This window comes from Abramis brama (genome assembly GCF_963993115.1).
Source record: "Abramis brama genome assembly, chromosome: 16".
In the NCBI taxonomy this organism is placed as follows: Eukaryota; Metazoa; Chordata; class Actinopteri; order Cypriniformes; family Leuciscidae; genus Abramis; species Abramis brama.
The window spans coordinates 31,226,275-31,244,483 of record NC_139978.1 but is presented as its reverse complement, the minus strand read 5'-3'; the positions used below and the strand labels follow the sequence as shown (position 1 = coordinate 31,244,483).

The window sequence follows — 18,209 nt, the reverse complement described above, 5'->3', positions numbered from 1 at the left end:
TTTTGCTCTTTTCCAAAAGCCAGAGACCAGTGGAATACAATGCAATACAAAAAGACTCTCTGATGGCCAAAAAAAACAGTAACAGTCTTTGTTGTGCTTAAGCACCAGAGGATAAGACACTCACCCGCCTAGGGGAGAGAGACATGAAATACTTGGAGAGGAAGTTGAAGCTAGGACGTTTAAGCTAGGGGGATTCAGATCCTTGGCTGGCATTCCCTTGAGAAAGGCCCTCTGTTAGAGAGAGACGAGCGTGTCAGGGCACTCATCTGCAGGCGGGAGCAAGGGTCAGATGCAGGCCACAGTCAGGTTGTCCCGTGGGCCGTTCTGTGTTGTGCTCATTGGCTGAGTGGAGCCGAGCTGAAGGGCAGAACACGCGCCGCAGCACAGCAGATGGCCACTGGCCCTTAATGACCCACAAGGGAAGAGGAACAGAGACTGAGAACTACATTAGTTATAAATAACAATAACTGCTATAGCACCCTCGTTTCCCTCAGTTAATCAGCTGGTAACAAGCCACAGATCTATGACAGACCCTTTGTTATATTATATTATATTATATTATATTATATTATATTATATTATATTATATTATATTATATTATATTATATTATATTATATTATATTATTATCACAATCTGATGTTGACATTATCGCACAATTAGCCTGATGAATATTCTAAATGTTTTTTTCGCAAGCCGTTTATAAATCTTAAATATATCAGTTATTATCATTTCTTTTTGCTATTTTATCATTTTATTTATTTCTATTAAATTGTTCATTTTAAGGGCTTTTAAAAGCATAAAATTAATTTTATTAACAGGTTTTTATTTAAAAAATGACCACGTAGAATAAAAATTGCCTTTCCATAACACTATCCACAATGATTTTCATGTGTAGGTCAAAGTGGCTCATGATGCTTGCTTTAAGCGATTGAAGCGCTGAGACAAGTCATGTGAAAGACCCTTAACGAGATAACAAAATAATTATTCCATGTTCTAAATACTGCCTTTGTTTTTCTCCATCAGGACAACTACACGTTCGCCCAGCCTGGCATTCAGATTAAAGTGAAGGCGCTGGAAGAGCTCGTCAGCAGAATAGATGGTAAGATCTTGTTCACAAACACATTATCTACTAATTCCTATCAATATAATTCCTAATTAAAGAAATAGTTCACGCAAAAAATAAAATTGAATTTTATCTTTTAAACTAAATCTCAAAAACTACAAAAAAAGCTAAATTATAATTAAATTAATTTAATTTGCCCCTGATCACTATATTCTTTCATTGTATGAAAAGAGCTGCATGAACATTCTTTCATATTTCTCATTTTGCATTCCTACGGAAGAAATCATTTTCAATGACATGAGAATGAGTAAATGATTACAAAATTGTAATGTTTGGGTTAAATGGTTCTTTAGCATTGTTTGAGGCAGTTGGTCCTGGTGTTGTTGTGCCTAGGGTTACAAGCAGGTTACCTTTTGAAGCTGCTTGAAAGATAGAAATCACTCTTTTTGTTAACTTGTGGCATTAAACTTGCAGTCATCTATTTCGAGCCCAATCGTGTGCTTTTTGAGACAAATGCCCTCACAAGCTTCAGCAAATAACATGTCATGACTGCCAGAACAAAATGGCAGTGTCTGGAGTCCCTTAAACGGTCCCATCTATTTCGCCCTTTGCCCTCCAGAATGAGGTGAACTATTTTTTTCCGAACCATAAATAGCTGTGCAAAATGCTCAAAACAACACGGTGTTGTTTTTCTGCCAGGGTGTGATCTTGTTCATCGCCTTGGAAAAGACTTGTTTTCCCAAGGTGTTGGCCGTTTCTGTTTCTTGGAATCACACCGTTTCCGTTATACCACTAGTCCGCCTCTGTTTTTTTTCTGTCAGAGTGTTTATACCATCTGGATGCCTACTCCCCTGTTCAGTGTGTTTGGTGTGATAAGCTGAACAGCCCACACTGAAACTCTTGGTGAGAGCCACCGCGCGCCTCTTTCCCATCAATCAGCTTCCACGAGCACCGTGAGCAATAGCAGACCCCACAGTCTCGCCGGGGAGCACAGGAGAGAAATCAATTCCCCATAAGCCCCTGCAATTAGGGTGTGAAGGCAAATGGAAGTGAGTTGAGATGAGAGACGAATGGAGTGGACTGAGCGAAGGGAAAATAAATAGCACTTTCACATGGCTAGATAGTCAGGGAAATACACTAGCAAGCACTTTGTAGATGTTCACAAGTTTTTTTCTTTACACTGAAATGAGGAAAATGACAAGTAAGCTTAGATTCTGCTCATGACTAGTCATGTGTGAATAATAACATGCTGGTTCTGAATCAATGGTAACCGTTCACCTTCCGTCTAACATATTAAGCAACATATAATTTATCACATGTTATTGAGTATATTTAGGAGTCCTTGAGGTTGGTATTAAAGCTGCATTATGCAGCTTTGCCGACTTCTTCGCTGTTTTCTCGCTTTTTGCTCGCGGGTTTCTCTATAGAGCTCCCCCTACAGCTTCGGAATAGATATTTGACAACACTGTCGTCAAAACTCGTTGGCTCGTCCCATCTTCTCCCGTCATGTGCATGTGCATTTGTTTTCAAAGAACCCGGCGAACGCACGGAGCCATGTCCACTGAGGTATGTATAATACAAAGAAGGCTAGCATATAAATGTTTAGATAGTATATGTGTGCAGTGCCGTAAAGCAGTTTGTTACATTGCGAGACCTGATACCTGCCGGCCCAAAGTTGCAAGGGTGGTTTTTCGTCTCACAGGCGCTCGAGGGGTGCGAGAAGACCACCATTCAACCCGAAAACAGTCATATAACCATTCCAATGACTCCGAAGCTGTTCGGTTACAGCAGTTCACCTTTAAATGTGCTTGACAGCTATTAGTCATTTTAAGAAAGCAGAAATTAGTATAAAAATAACTGTCTAACAACAATTATTTTATTTATTTTTAAATACTATATATAGGTTACAATGGGGCTAAAGGTGGTAACAGGGTAAAAGGCTCACAAGCATGGGGCAAAAGGCACAAAGTAGTCATATGTTTTGAATAATATTAATATTAAGTTCATACTCGTTCAAAACTTTAGCAAAGTTTGTGCTATTTTCCATTTATTTTGATGAATAAAATAATTTATTTTTGTTCAATGAATATACTCATTAAAATGTTCATTTTAAAAATACAGAAACAAAAGTAAACATTCTGAAAGCATTGAATGAGATCCCATAATAATTTAATATAGCTTTACAGTAGTAACAATAAAAATGAAATTTAATTATATGATATGATTATTATCATATTTTTATATATATATTCCTCAAAACCCTTTTTTTTTTCTTCTAATTTAACCATTATAATGGCTAAAATAATAATGGGATGTTGCCTGTTGCATTTGCTGTTGTTCTTTTTTCTTCACCGCACGTTTTCACTTTGCAAATGTAAAGATATAATAGACTTTTTGTCTGTATCTTTATTCAGTATGAGGACAGTGGTTTTGAAAGACACATCAACGGATCAATCTGTGACGACCCTTTTTTACGGTTTCCTGGAAAAGAGTTTATTTTAAAGAGTTTTTTCAAAAATTACAAAATCAATTGGTTTAAATTTTTGTGTATAAAGGCTTTATACTTTCATCTTGTTTACTGGAATCAGATTCATTATGAACAAACCTTTTGTTGGGATTGCAAGAGAAGAGAATTTGTGATAATGTTCAAACCTCACACCAATGACTCACTCCATTAGCTGAATCCATTATGATGCAACCCTTATGTAACATTGCAAAAGATCATTCATTATTTAAACCTTTTTTTTTTTTAAATGATATTTTTTGCTTTTATTGGTGGTGGAAAGGGTTTTCATTTTTCTTCTGACAGGTCCGACTTCAGTTCTCTGCACTTTCAGAGAGCTGTCACATTTTCTCCATCAATATCTATCAGGACTCAAGTCAATATGTCCGCTTTCGAAAGCCATTCTTATTCTGTTCAAAGGCCGAACGAGAGCTTATCAGAAAAATCCCTCTCTCAATGAGCTAAGCACCCCTCTCTCTCTCTCTCTCTCTCTCTCTCTCTCTCTCTCTCTCTCTCTCTCTCTCTCTCTCTCTCTCTCTCTCTCTCTCTCTCTCTCTCTCTCTCTCTCTCTCTCTCTCTCTCTCTCTCCCCATTCAATCGAATATAATTACACACACGTTAGGGGTCTATAATGTTAATTCAGTGAAACAGGTGTGGGGAGAATTCAACAATAGCGGTGATCTTAGTTCAGGGCCAGAGGGCTTCTTTAAACAATGGGGGTCCATAGATGGGTTACAAAAGCTACTCCCAGTGCATCACTTTGCAGAAACTACAGGCAAATGTATCTAAATCCCCTGTGCTTTCTTTTCTACGCCCACAGAGGATGTCCACATCCACTTTCAGAAGTGTGAGGTGGAGTATCTGCAGTTTGCTTTCCGCTGGATGAATAATCTGCTGATGAGGGAGCTGCCGCTGCGCTGTACCATACGCCTGTGGGACACATACCAGGTACTGTTGCACCAAAACAGCCAGACGATTAGAATGAAAACATGTCAGAAAAGGCTTTACTTGAGCTTTATTAGACATAAAGCTCAAGTAAAGCCTTTTCTGACATGTTTTCATTCTAATCGTCTGGCTGTGCTTTTTATCTGATCATTTTATCCGAAGTGACTTGGAGTGGCCTGGGGTTAAGCGTCTTGGTCAAAAAGAGTGGTCATAGTTCATGGATCACTTACATGTTTGAACCTACAAATTTTGGTTACCAGCCCAAAACTTGAACCACTAGTAGGGGTGTACATATTTGTGCTGAGAATTAGTTTTTCAGTTCGGTTACTTTGCTATAGTATCATTCAGAGCCAGATTATCCATAAGGGCACTTGGGCCAGTGCCCAGGGGCACCAACCATTCACAACCACTAGGGGGGCACCACATGACACAAGCTTTAAAAATATTTTGTCTTAATACAGTCAATATACTGTCTTAATACAGCTCTGGTATCATTTTTGCTTTAGTCTAGAAATGTATAATTTACCTGAGCTTTTTAGGAAAAAATCATTATACCACCTAATTAATATTTATTAAAATTAATTTTACAATATATACTTCAGTGTAGGAATAGAAATGTGAATTATTATCATTATTAATATTATTTAATTTTAATGTTTCAATATTCATTTCTATTTGTTAAATAATATGAACTCAAATTAATTCAAGCCAATACATAATGTAAATGTAGGGCAGAGAAATGTGTATTATTATTATTATTATTATTATTATTATTATTATTATTATTATTAATAATAATAATAATAATAATAATAATAATAATAATGTTAAATATTAATGATAATAAATATTCAAGTTCCTACACCCCTAAACTGGAGGGACAGTAGTAGAATATTGACAAAAACAGTACACAATTTTTGTACAGTACTATTGTCAAGTATGTATTGTAGTTTTGGATTAAAAAAATTAGCATGTAATTTTTTTATTTATTATTATTTCATTTATTTTTGTAGGAATAAAGAAATTTAAAAAAAACTTTTTTGGCCATTTCAGAAGATGGTTTTATTAAGTAGTTCATGTCCGTTTGTATTTATTTTTAATTTTTATTTTATACTTGAGTTTTGTTATAGTAATTATAGTCAGTTATTAAATTCCACAACTGATGCTTTCAATGTCTTTTTACTAGTGCTGTCAATTGATTTAAAAAAAAAAAAATGAATTAATCGCACATTTTTCTGTAACTAATAGCGATTAATCCCACCTAACTAAAGATTTTAATGTATTTGTATATAGTAATCTCCAAATTAATGTAGAAACAGCATAAAGACAGTATATTTTAAATATTTGTTTAATGGCATCTTTTTGTGAAAGAAGGCCAGTATCACCGAAACCAATTCTGATGTCTCGATGAAATAGATTTTTTTTTTTTTTTTTAATTTTAGCCATTAATTATAGCCATTCAATGTTACAGTATAATTGAAATCTATCAGTTTTAACATTTATTAGGCTTTAAAAAATACAACAACTTTTAATTTAAGTGAACTTAAAACAATCTTCAAATAAACCCACTGTAATGTCACAATTAGCAGTGCCTTCAATAAATCAGGGCTCAATTTTTCAATTGGCCCAGTCAGACCAATTTAGATTTTTACTTGCCCTGTCAAAATGCACAAAAAGTTATTGTTTTCATTGTTTTGACCCATGTAACCTTTGTAAACAGTGCTTTAAGATTTTCAGGTAGGTCTAACGCGTAGGAAATATACAAATTTAAATAAAGTTATCAAACACTTCATAAATTATAAATTAAATGTAATTAATCCTTATTAAAGCTACAAAAGTTATTTAGTCAAGAGCAATGAGTGATTTTCTCTTTTTCTTTTGTTCTTTAATTAACATTAATGAAAGACATCACAACAGCAGGTTTATTAGGTTAACCAGGCCTGGTCCTCTCTCATCCTTCACTGTCGTCGCTCCTCCTTTTATGCTCCCGAAGCCCCGCATGAGAACTCAACGCTGGTGCAGAAATGAATCGCATGCACTGACGTGTTCATTTTGACAGCCCTACTTTTTACATCCCTAGTCACCCCTATGTCACCTCCCGTAACAGGGTTTGCGGGAATAATGCAGACTCCCGTGAATGATTACTGATCTTCAAGTAATCTTTTTAAACGCTTCAGAGGTTATGGGTGACATGTCCTTGAAGACCATATGCTGCTCATACATTTTTTTTTTTTTTCTTGTTAAAATGTCACAAAGGTGTGAACTACTCATATTCCTGTCATTCATTAATATTCCTTTGAAGAGTTACCTTCCACTGATTTCCTTTCGTGTCCTGTCTTCATGTCCTCTCTGAGACTTCCTTTTGATATATCTCCTTGCTCATTTCTTTGTCCTTTACGTCTGCCTCCGCATATCTGCCATTCCATCTCTCATGCATGGCTTTTTGACGTAGATCCATTCCCACAAGGTGGGTTTTATTGGATAAAGGGGGAATAGTTGTCAGGTGACAAGTACAATCCAAGAGAGGGAATGGCGAGTGGTGAACCATTTGCATGTCATTTGCTTCTTTACGTTTTGAATCAGCTTTGTTACCAAACATTGTTGATAGCCATGTTTGATCATCAGCCCCTTTAAGCAACCTTAAAGACAATGCATACCTTCCCAGTCTGTCAGTAACGCTCTGTTTAGTCCCTCCTTCTGAAAAGATTGGTCCGCTGGACCAGTGTGTTGTGATTGGTCAACCACTTCAAGAATGTTCAGAAATGTCACCTTAAACACAACAGCGAGTTTCAACTCACTACTAACGCAACTCAACCAGGCCTTGCCCCCCTTTTTTGCATATGCCTTGGGTGGGAATTATTTAAATAAGGAATATTGTGACGTATTCGTTCCTGGAAAAAAACTCAAGACTACAATGAAGGCATTTCAGGAAGTTCAGAAACTGTTTTGAGTGACTTTGTGCTTTGTAACCTTGCAGACATTTTTCATGCTCAAACAGCTGAAAGTTGAAAATGTAAAAAATCATAATAGGTGCTCTTTAATATATTTTGACATTTTTCTTAACCGCATGTGTAAAATCTTAAGTAAAGAATTACAGTGTACCTTTAAGCTCTGCTTGACAAGCAGTTTTCCTCCAGTTATTTTCCATCTGATCTTTCTCAATTCCTGCTTCTTTTTTCTTTACTTATTTCCTCAGGCGTTTTCACAGTGGGGTCAGGGTTGGGGCGAGCAGTAAAGGTGGCATTAACCCACCTCACTGAGGTAGAGAAGGGGAAATGTGTCAGTGAGGCCAGCTTAAAACGCAGAGAGAAACCGAGCCATGATGCATGTGTTTACAAGGTTAAACTACGCTAAAACCATCACTTGTATCCTGCCCTGCCTCCTTCAAATGTAATGATGGATCAAAGAGAGACATGCAGATCATCTATTTCATAAATAAATAAAACTGTTAATGTTATAAAAAATAACATAAAATGCTGTAAAAATAAATATTATTTCCATAAATTTTTTGGTCAAGATGCAAGAGTCCAGCACTCTGTAAAGTCTCCTCTAGCACAACCCAAAGACTTTTAATGAGTTTAAGGCCCAGGACTCAATCATGAGTGAAAATGATTCTTCATGCTCCCTCCCAACCGTTCTTTCACAATTCTTTCTTTTTGTGTTAAAATAGATCTCTTTTAAAAATGTTGAACAAAGTGATAAAAGATCATGTAAAATATAAAGCAGCGCGATGCCACATTGACAAGGGGAGCCTATAAAGCAAACTTAAGCGCAACTTTACAGAACTGGCTCATGAATGTTAACGAGATTACATGAGAGGTTAGTCCAGGTTATATAGCAGCATCTGCAAGATTCAATTAATATTCATGAGCTCGGCCATCATTTATCGTGACATCACAATGCGTACAACCTGCTTCAACTTTTTTTGAATAACATGGCTTGATGAAAGCAGATGGGTACATTTTGATTTCTCTTTGCCATCTGGCATTAATTAGACCTTTTTTTGTCATTTTGTAATAAACTTCCATTGTTAAAATGGCAATTTGGGGCTTTTCCGATAACACTGAATAATATGTTCCTGGTTAATTGTTAATGAATGCTTTCATTGACATTATCCATTGAGCACAGCAGACACATGTTGCATGTTTGGCGGACCAGAGTAAGTTAATTAGATGAGAGGGTTTTATCCACTCATTCGAGGTTAAAGGCAGAGAAGAGAGTCTCAACTTCTCCTGGGTTCTTTTATCAGGTCCCTCCTGTAATTGCACGTTTGGCACAAAGACTCACTCCTCAAGATCAATTAGAGGTGCACAAAGAGCTCAGGCCAGAAAGAAAGAGATGTGGGCGAACAAAATGAAGAAGGAGAGAGAAAGAGCTGTGAAGACAAAAAGGAAAGTCATGCTAATGTCTGACTGATGTTCTAAAGCATCTGCATCTCACGGGACCCGGCCCCTCCATTAGTGAGATGGGTTTTGTTGAGAGGTGGAGGAGAGAACACGGATACGTTCCTAGGAAAGAGACTTAATCACGAATGCTGCTTTCTTTTGCTTTTGTTGCTTAGTCTTCACTCATCTTAAGGCTCCCTATCTCTCCTGTCTCTCTTTAGCCGCTTTCCGACTAAGTAGTTACAGGAACTTAGTTCTAGGAACTGTCCACTTCTAAACAGTTCTAAGAACTACTCTCCCCCAAACTCGGTTTTGCTGTTTGCGTTCGCACTGGCCAAGTGGCCATAGGAACTGGTAGGAGGGGTGAGGGAGTAACACAAGCACGGTGACTTTTATTTTGACGGCGCGACAGACCTTTATTTTGGCGGCGCTGAGAACGCCAGAGCAAACAATGCTCGCATTCTCTGTGTTTATTAGTTAGCGATCTGTCTAACAGTACTGTTTAATATGTTATTAGATAGAACTGTTATAGAAAGTAGACAGTATATGAAAAAAAGGTTATTAGCCTATGCCGTGTGGTTGATGTCCAGTGTTGCTAGCTGGGCAGATAAACATAATCATGTTTGACTTGGTCCCCTCAAAGTTGCGTTGGATTTTCTCTTCAGCATAAAGGTTTAGAGACCCATCTATCACTGTTTTCCATGTTTTATAGTTAGTTTATGGAGTAAATATATAGGCTATAATCTGTGTGTTTACATTCTAGCTGTTTTAAAAATGGCGGGTGCTGGTGCTCCGCGTGCGTTCGGTCAATCAGCGAACACTAACGTCACGGGTAGTTCCTATAGTGCTGGTTTAGACCCTACTCTGAAGTAGGACCTAAATTAGTTCCTCCAAATGGAGTTCCTAGAACTAAAATCGTTCCTAGTTCCTGCGGTGCGAACACGCCGACATCCGGGTACTTTAGCCAATAGTTCTAGGAACTGTGAAAAGGTTCCTCCGGTCGGAAAGCGGCTTTTGTCTCCTGAGCCATTCTTACTGTCTCTTTCTTTTCCCCTACAAACAAACAAGTACAGCAACTGTGTCAATTGCTGATACTATGGTACTTGTAGTACACTTAGTTTTGGTCCATTAATCAGAGTGAAAAAGGAGAAACAATATACTAACTGGCAAATTACGGTTATAAAGTTTGGGGTCAATAGGTTTGGGATCAAAAGTAAAGACATTTATAATGTTACAAAAGATTTCGATATCCAATAAATGCTGTTCTTTTCAACTTTCTAATCATCAAAGAAACAAATATTAAGCAGCGCGACTGTTTTCAACATTGATAATAAGAAATGTTACTCGAGCAGCAAATCAGCATATTAAAGTGATTTCTGAAAGATCATGTGGCACTGACAAATAATTGTAAAAATTTGTGTATATATCTATATCTCTTTTTATAACAAATTTTTTAGATAAGACAATTAATTTAATTTCTTGATATTTTCTTAATATTGAATTTTTCTTTTCCTTTTAGAAACATATCTTAATAGTGCACTTTTATTATTATATATTTTATTTATTAAATATTTTGTTTTTTCACAGTGCAAAAGTCCTCTTTATTTGTTGATGTAGTTAAATTTTAGAGAAATAATAATAAAATGAGATTTGAACCCGGTGTCAACAAAGAAACACCTTTGGACCAACACAACCCATAATTTGATGACTGATAAACTGAACTCCTAGAATCGCTTCTAGTTCTTGCAATTTCTTTGTCTTGATAAAAATCCAACTTTATCCTCCTTCCTCATTCTCCTCCTCTTTTCCCCATTTCTTCTCACTTCAAGAGGGACCAACAGAAATGAAAGCAAACAAAGCTATTTATAACCACTCGCTGCCTCTCAAGTAACTGAATGTACCACACTGTACATAACACAAGTAGAGGGGGATGCTGGGGAGAGAAGAGGACGAATGTGGAGCGGAGAGCCGGAATGGGTGGTGTCTTCTTTAGATATGTTGGGAATAACTAACACGACCTAATTCCCACTCCAATACATTAGATAGATGGTAAAACTACATTAGGAGCTCTGTGTAGGCGCTCGACTGTAGCTGAATAATTTTATGAATAATATTTTAAAACTCATATTACTCATCGTGGAAGAAAGCGGTTCTTTTTATTTCTTCGCTGGAGCAGTAGCAAATCCGGTTCAAATGAAGACGGAAGAATCCTCACACAGATCTTGTCTATACATCAACCATTTAATATTGACCATGCCTGTCAGTGTCAAAAAATGCAAAAACACCATAAAAGTGGCTCATATGGCTGTTCTTTTAGTGTTATTTATATACTCTTATAATATACTATTATATTATTTGTATACCATTTATTAATCTTTAAAATTAGCTTTTATTTTTATATTGTCTTTTATTATTTTTTTGTCATTTTTATTAGTTTAGCTTTCATTTATTCCATTTTAGTTTTAGAAATTTTAGTACTTACATTTATTTCTAGTTTTTGTTTCATTTTTTTTAAGTTTTTCATCTAATATTTATATTTATAATAGTTCTAGTTAACAATAACGCTGGTGAGGTACAGACTAAATTCACGAATAATTTTTTTGTTAAATCTTCCTCTTCATAGCTTTCAAATCTCTTTTACGTTCATGATTAGAAATGGCCTGGTTTGATATCATTGGTTCTCAAAATATGGTGAAGAATTACTTAAATTTCAGTCTTAGAGGCACTGGTGCTACATCGGTCTGGAGCCCTGTGTAATATGACTTCAAAGGCTCTAAATATAGCACATACTTTTGTGGCACTTTCATGTTTTTTTGTCTGTTTGTTTGTTTTTGTTTTTTCATAAACTGCTGTTGTAAGGGGAAAAAAACTTGTAAAGATTTAATAAAGTCCATTTAGTTTTTCAAAGCAGCTTTGTGAAGTCATAAATCCCACAGCCAGCAAGCCAAAGACAACTGGCAAGGAAAAACTCCTTAAGATGTTAAGGTATGAAGACAAAAAGCCTTAAAAGGAACCAACACAAGGGTGAATAAATGATGACAGAATTTTTAATTTTGGATGAACTATTGCTTTAAAGCTCAAGGCTGGTAACTGGAAGGTTGCTGGTTCAATCCCTGCAAGGAGCAAACCTCGAAACAATCATTATTTTGCCCTTTGAGAAAGCCACTTAACCCCAGGGGTTGTCTCTCTAATAAGTGTGCTGTATGTCACTTTGGATAATCATCTGCTTAATGACTGCTTACTTATCCAAGCATGTGCATTCTGCTCTGTATCTGCTCTTGATCCTCAGGCGGAGTCAGAGGGATTCTCACATTTCCACCTCTACGTGTGCGCCGCCTTCCTCATCAAATGGCGTAAAGAGATCCTCTCCATGCTGGACTTTCAGGTACCGATATATTTCCGTGTTTCGTGCATGTCACGGCCGCTGGGCTCCTTGAATAAGCTTAGGTCGTTTACATGCGACTGTCTGCATGTCTTCCCACACATGCATGCATCACTTGAAAGCGTCCCGTCCGTCACTTATCCCAAGACTATCGGAATAATTGGCCCTCCAGTGGAGAGGCCTCTGCTGAAACCGAATTTCACAGACCAGCGGATTCACCACACCTCAGCGCCCGCGAAAAGAGAACGTTCTGTTATTTGCCCCCATTCTCTTCTCTTTCACGCTTTCTTCCGAAGGATCTCCACGCCTCGGCTCCGTCTCTGATTCTCTCGTTTATTATTTGCCTCATTGTCAGGTCGGGTAGAGAAGGGTTTGATGAACAGCTATTTGAGCTGGCGTTTATACTCGGGCTGTCAATGGTTTAAAATAATCACATTTAATCATCTATGGACTGATGATCGTGTTCACACGATCGCTTTCACAAATTTGCTTATTTGATTTTTAAAAACTTCTATAAATATTAATAATAATATTTATATTTATTGTTGTTGTTGAGGAAATCTGTGATGCGATCATATGAAAATTCTTAAAATATTTAAGACAAAAATTATTAATCTTAATTAAAATTAAATATAGTAATAATAATAATAGAGTAGTAACAATAAATTATTAATATATTTTATTAAGATAAATAGTTTAGTCTAAAATATTTTACGAATTTCCCCATGATCGCTATCACAGATTTCACTCTAGTAGGACAACTCGTCTGTTATAGGACAACTTAGTTTGAATAAAATTTATATTTGTGTAGTGTTCAATGTTGTTATCAATATAGAGATACGTGGATGGGGTATTAGTTCATCCGCAACCGCATCACAAAACTCATCATCCGCACCAACGTTTTTTGACCAGATTTCAAAGCCGCACCCGCCCGCCATCCGCTGATTGTTTTGCGGTCTATGGACGATGCAATGCTCTGCTGATGCGAGCCGCAAGAAAGCCCTTGTCTGTTCTAGAAAGGATGCAGCAAAGATATTTAATGCTAATGTATGAGGCATAGGCCTACGCTGAGTTTCATTCATTTACGATAAGATGCGCTCTAGTTCAACTTCACAATGCAATGCAAGTGAACGCGGCGCATCGGAGCCTCGATGTCATGGTTATTATATTGTCTCCTATATTTGCTTTTTATTTATTAAATGCTTGCAATTGGTTGATGAAACATTTATTAAAATTAAGATACAATTTGTACAAAACGAAATTCGCTTTAAAGAAAGGCTTTCTACAAAGCAAAACTTAATGAAGTGGTAGAAATCATGTCTGACGATTTACAAAACAAAACTTCATTAAGTGGTAAAAAACCATGTCTCCCGATTGCAAATGTTCATTGCTAATGTTTATCATTGCAAATGTTTTTCATTTGTTTAATAAATCTCATAATGATGGCACATCACTATATCATAGCTTTTATTTCTATCTCAAATGATTGGCGGTCGGTCAGGGGGTACTTGGCAAAGAATCAAATACAGTTGGAAATGATGTAGACCATTAAAAACACAAGACTGTTAACAATTGTTTTTAATTAGTATTTAAACATTCTCTATGATAAAAAATGTTTGTAAAAAATATTTTAATAACACGGTTTTGGCGGTTATAGAGTTCTAATGACGGTGTTCAACTATAACCGTCGGTCTCACGGTTATATACTAACCGTCACACCCCTAGGCTGTTGTGATGAGCACCATTTTTTTTTTTATCCCAAAGCTCAAAGGCAGTTAGCAACTTTAAAATCAATGATTTTCAGCTTGTATGCTACTCCGCTAAAATTACCAGACCAAAGAACCCGAAATCTGATCTTACACAGAGTGAAGCTGATTATGATAGATCTGTTCTTGTGCACTTACAGCAGCTGTAGGTGGTGGGATACCCCCCCCCCCCACACACACACACACACACACTCTCACACACACGCTAAACACACAAGCAGTGACCTAAGAGCAGCACCAATCATGAATCACGTCATCCTAACATTGTAATCATGCCGTGATTACGAGCATTTCCAGTTGAGAACAGTAAAAATGCATTTCTAAGAATAGGTAATAGCCAGGAAACAGTAATTTTTGAGGTGGAAGGCTGCTACCAGCAGATTGACGGAGCTCTTTAAATGATCCAGTTTTATAGAATGTGTTTTTATGTCTTTTCAGAGCCTGCTAATTCTCCTGCAGAACCTTCCCACAATACACTGGGGCAACGAAGAGGTGGGTTTACTACTGGCAGAGGCCTACAGACTCAAATACATGTTCGCTGACGCTCCGAGCCACTACAAGAGATGAGAACCCGTAACCGGACCACAACGAGACTCCGCAAACCCAGACGATGATCTGACTTAACAACGAACAGTGAAGCTAGAGCTCACCAATTTTCGCCAATGACGTCAAATTTGTGTCATCGTCTGTTACAATTCACAATAAAGAATGAGACGGCGTAAACAACCACGAACAAAACAGATATTTTGGGACAAAACTGCCATCTTGATGGCTGACAGTTCAATTTGCCTGCAGATGACTTCAGAAGATAACTGACAACGAGATGCCAAGCGCTGAGGAAAAGAAAGCGCTTATGTGAGCGTATCAGAGTAAAAACAGAAGGACATGACATACTAGCATTGTTTCTCCGAAGGCTTCCTCCATTTGTTACCTCAGATGTGAAGAAACCATCTCTCTCGGTTTTATTTTGTGGCAGATCTTTTTTTTCCCCCTATGATGTTCTCTTGCTTTGTGTTATTAGAGCATAATGTGATCTCCTCTGACCTTTTGCTCATTGCGACATTGATTGTACCACACGCAGGTACACGGGTCGATTCCTGTTGAAATCACTCGGAGACGGCGTTATTGAAGCTCTGCAATACATGAAACTATGGCAGCCGTAAAGGGTCATTTCTCAAGCATTACGGATTCGAAGAATCAATATGCAACCTCCAGAGGATGTGTTTGGGTTTTGTTTTGGGTTTTTATGTTTTATTAGAATCGTAAGACTGTGTATATTAACAATCAAACATGAGAATCTAATCTTTTAAAGTGGCTTTGTATTCGTATGAAGCTCTTGCACAATTATTTCTTAGAAAATTGGTACTTTTAGAGCTTTAGTGTAAGCGTTCGAAGACCACTACTGAGGTAACGTTTCAGCGAAGACGGCTGAATCAAACTGCAGTGAAATATTAATGTGGCTTTATAAAGAATGAATCAGTGTGATGTGAGGTCTGCATATGAGACCACAGGACCGGAGTCGTGTCGAAAGAAACCTACGGACTGAAGGGTTTTGGTATTCTCTGTGTGATACTGAAGCGTGGCTGGGTAATGCCTGGCAGACACGCTTCAAGCTGCACAAATCATAATCTTAAATACTGTTGAAGAACAGTAGATGAAGTCTCAAAGCACTGTGAAAAGGCATCTACCATTCGCACGTACACATTTAATCTCCCCGGGCAACCAAATTATGCAGATGCTTATGCTAATCAGATGTAGATGATCTGATTATCTCCCTTTTCCCTTTGAACCCTTGTTTCACCTCTCGGTATATTTATTAACTCCGGCTGATTCGTTTTGATTGGTGATTAATTGTTCAAGTTCTGAATCTTTCCAAAGTAGATGTGTGATCTCTAAAAAAAAACGGCGTGTAATGCGAAATGATTTTCTCTGACTTTTCAAAAGCAAATATTTTCATTAAAAACCTCTAATCATTTCGTATAACTTGGACCAACACCCTGCATGGATAATCTGAATAATAAATTAAATAAGTGTCTTTCTGCTTTAATTATTGAAGCGAATGGATTGTATTGATTAGAGGAAGGTGTCAGAATCAGTTAAAAGTGATGCTGTTGAACTTCTGGCTCAGCGCTGTGGAGGATTTTGAGTTTGCTGATGTTAAACGCTTGAATAATGTACATTTTGTCGGCTCGCTGTCCTTGTTCATCCGTCAGTGACATTTGAAACCACCTGCGCCGTACGGTCTTGCTGTTACAATCTATTTTTGATGAAGCATTTGCAGTGCTGCGCTCTTCATTTTGAAGTGAACTGGAATGTTTTTTGTTTTTTTCTTTCAGTGTATGTCTTTAGGTTTATGTCTTTGCATACTGTAATAAGCTGATACTCACTCCAGAGATAATTAGTTTGCTCGTCACCCCTTCAAAGTGCGCTAATGAAAGGGTGACTTATTGTAAAGGTTTGGTATTGCTGACCCTGGTGAGGAGATGAGGCGGTAATTATTCATGAGACACACTGAGTGAATTTACAGATTAGCTCCCATTTTTAGTCTTTTGAATGTTATGAAGATTTAAGTCAACATGAAATCAAAATGGACACCATTTACTTCCTAATCCATTTTATTACACATTTAATACACTTCCTTAATACATATTGCTGGTCTTATTGCCTGCGATTCATTAGTGCACATTGTGATTTGGCCTTCATAATCTTCATCACTGCCTCTGAAACACGTTTTCTTTTCTGCTGATGTCACTTAGTCTGATGGACAAAGTTAATCAATAACCGTATGACCATGTCTGGCTCTTGTACAGAGACTTGTCACCCTTTCTCAACGCCTTATCAAAAGTGTAACATGTTATGTCTTGTTCTAGCTACTCAAAAAAAAAAAAAAAAAAAAAAGCTTTTCTTAATCAGTTATTGCTGTGGTTAGTACTGTACACTGCAGTTCAAAGGTTTTGGGGTTGGTAAGATGTGTTTTTAATGTTTCTGAAAGAAGTCTTTTATGCTTAGCCAGGCTGCATTTATTTGATCGGAAACATAGTAAAAACTATATATATCACAATTTACAAACTGTTTGTTTGTCATTCCTGTGATGCAAAGCTGAATTTTCAGCATCATTACTCCAGTTTCAGTGTCACATGATCCTTCAGAAATCAAGAAACATTTATTATTATTATCTTTGTTTAAAACAGTTGTGCTGCTTAATTTTGTGAAAGCCATGATACATTTTTTTCAGGATTAGTCAATGAATAGAAAGTTCAGTAGATTAGCATTTCTTTGTAACTTTAAAAATGTCTTTACTGTCATTTCTGATTAATTTAATTAATCCTTGCTGCATAAAAGTATTAATGCCCTTTTGAACAGTAGTGTACACTGTAAAAGCAATTTTCTTTCATATCCATTAGAGAACCCATAAAGCTGTCTCAGCCAATACAATGGCTTTATTTAAGGAGGAGGATGTGATTCTGCAGCAGTTTAGGATCTCGTATGATGATGCAGATGATGTTTCACAGTACACTGCAAACTCGCATTCAGCTTCATTCTGGTACAGTATGTAACGCTCACTTTCTATCATCCAATCAATTCCTGATGGATAAAATATTAATGTCCACCCTGCATTTTGTTCTTGAATATTATGTTCCACTTAAATTGGTTGCCATTTTGGTTTTGAAATGCCATTTCATGTTGACTTTTACACTTCTGGCCATCTTTCATCATGAATGTTTTAAACAGTTTCTCAGACACATCTGATTGTATTACATCTATTGCCTTTTTTCCTGCATGTGCATTCATACCTTGTTTTTGCAAGTACACATTAAACCACTGTTTTTTGATGATTTCATCTGCTTATGGTACAAATGATGAGTATTATCTTAGGCCCTGTTTACACATGGTATTAAGAAGTGTTTTCGTCAATCCGATCACAAGTGGACGAAGCTAAATACAGGAGGAAACGGAGTCTTTGTCCACTTTCAACCACTTCCAGAGATAGTCGAGAACGCATTCTACAGGTTTGCTTTCGTAGTGTAAATGCTCATGTGTTCGAACAGCCACAAAAGACTGTCTACTCTACGCCTACTGAACTAATGTGTAAACATTATTGGAAGCGCGCTAGCCATACGGGATTTAAACTGTTGGCTGAAGACCCAAGTTTGGTTTGAAG

The 18,209-nt window shown here is 37.0% G+C and overlaps 1 protein-coding gene across 2 annotated transcripts in view; it reads left to right on the top strand.

The window, feature by feature from the left end:
* tbc1d22b (TBC1 domain family, member 22B) overlaps positions 1 to 17,111 on the top strand; it is a 47,824-nt gene extending 30,713 nt beyond the window's left edge. The window contains exons 9-12 of one of the 2 annotated variants that reach the window (XM_084086396.1): positions 1,027 to 1,102; positions 4,390 to 4,517; positions 12,189 to 12,284; positions 14,486 to 17,111. In XM_084086396.1, the coding sequence (XP_083942522.1) occupies positions 1,027 to 1,102; positions 4,390 to 4,517; positions 12,189 to 12,284; positions 14,486 to 14,614 (429 nt within the window). In that variant the 3' untranslated portion in view covers positions 14,615 to 17,111. The remainder of the gene's footprint in view (positions 1 to 1,026; positions 1,103 to 4,389; positions 4,518 to 12,188; positions 12,285 to 14,485) is intronic. The other variant, XM_084086395.1, reaches the window with a different exon arrangement.
* The last annotated feature ends 1,098 nt before the right edge of the window (positions 17,112 to 18,209 follow it).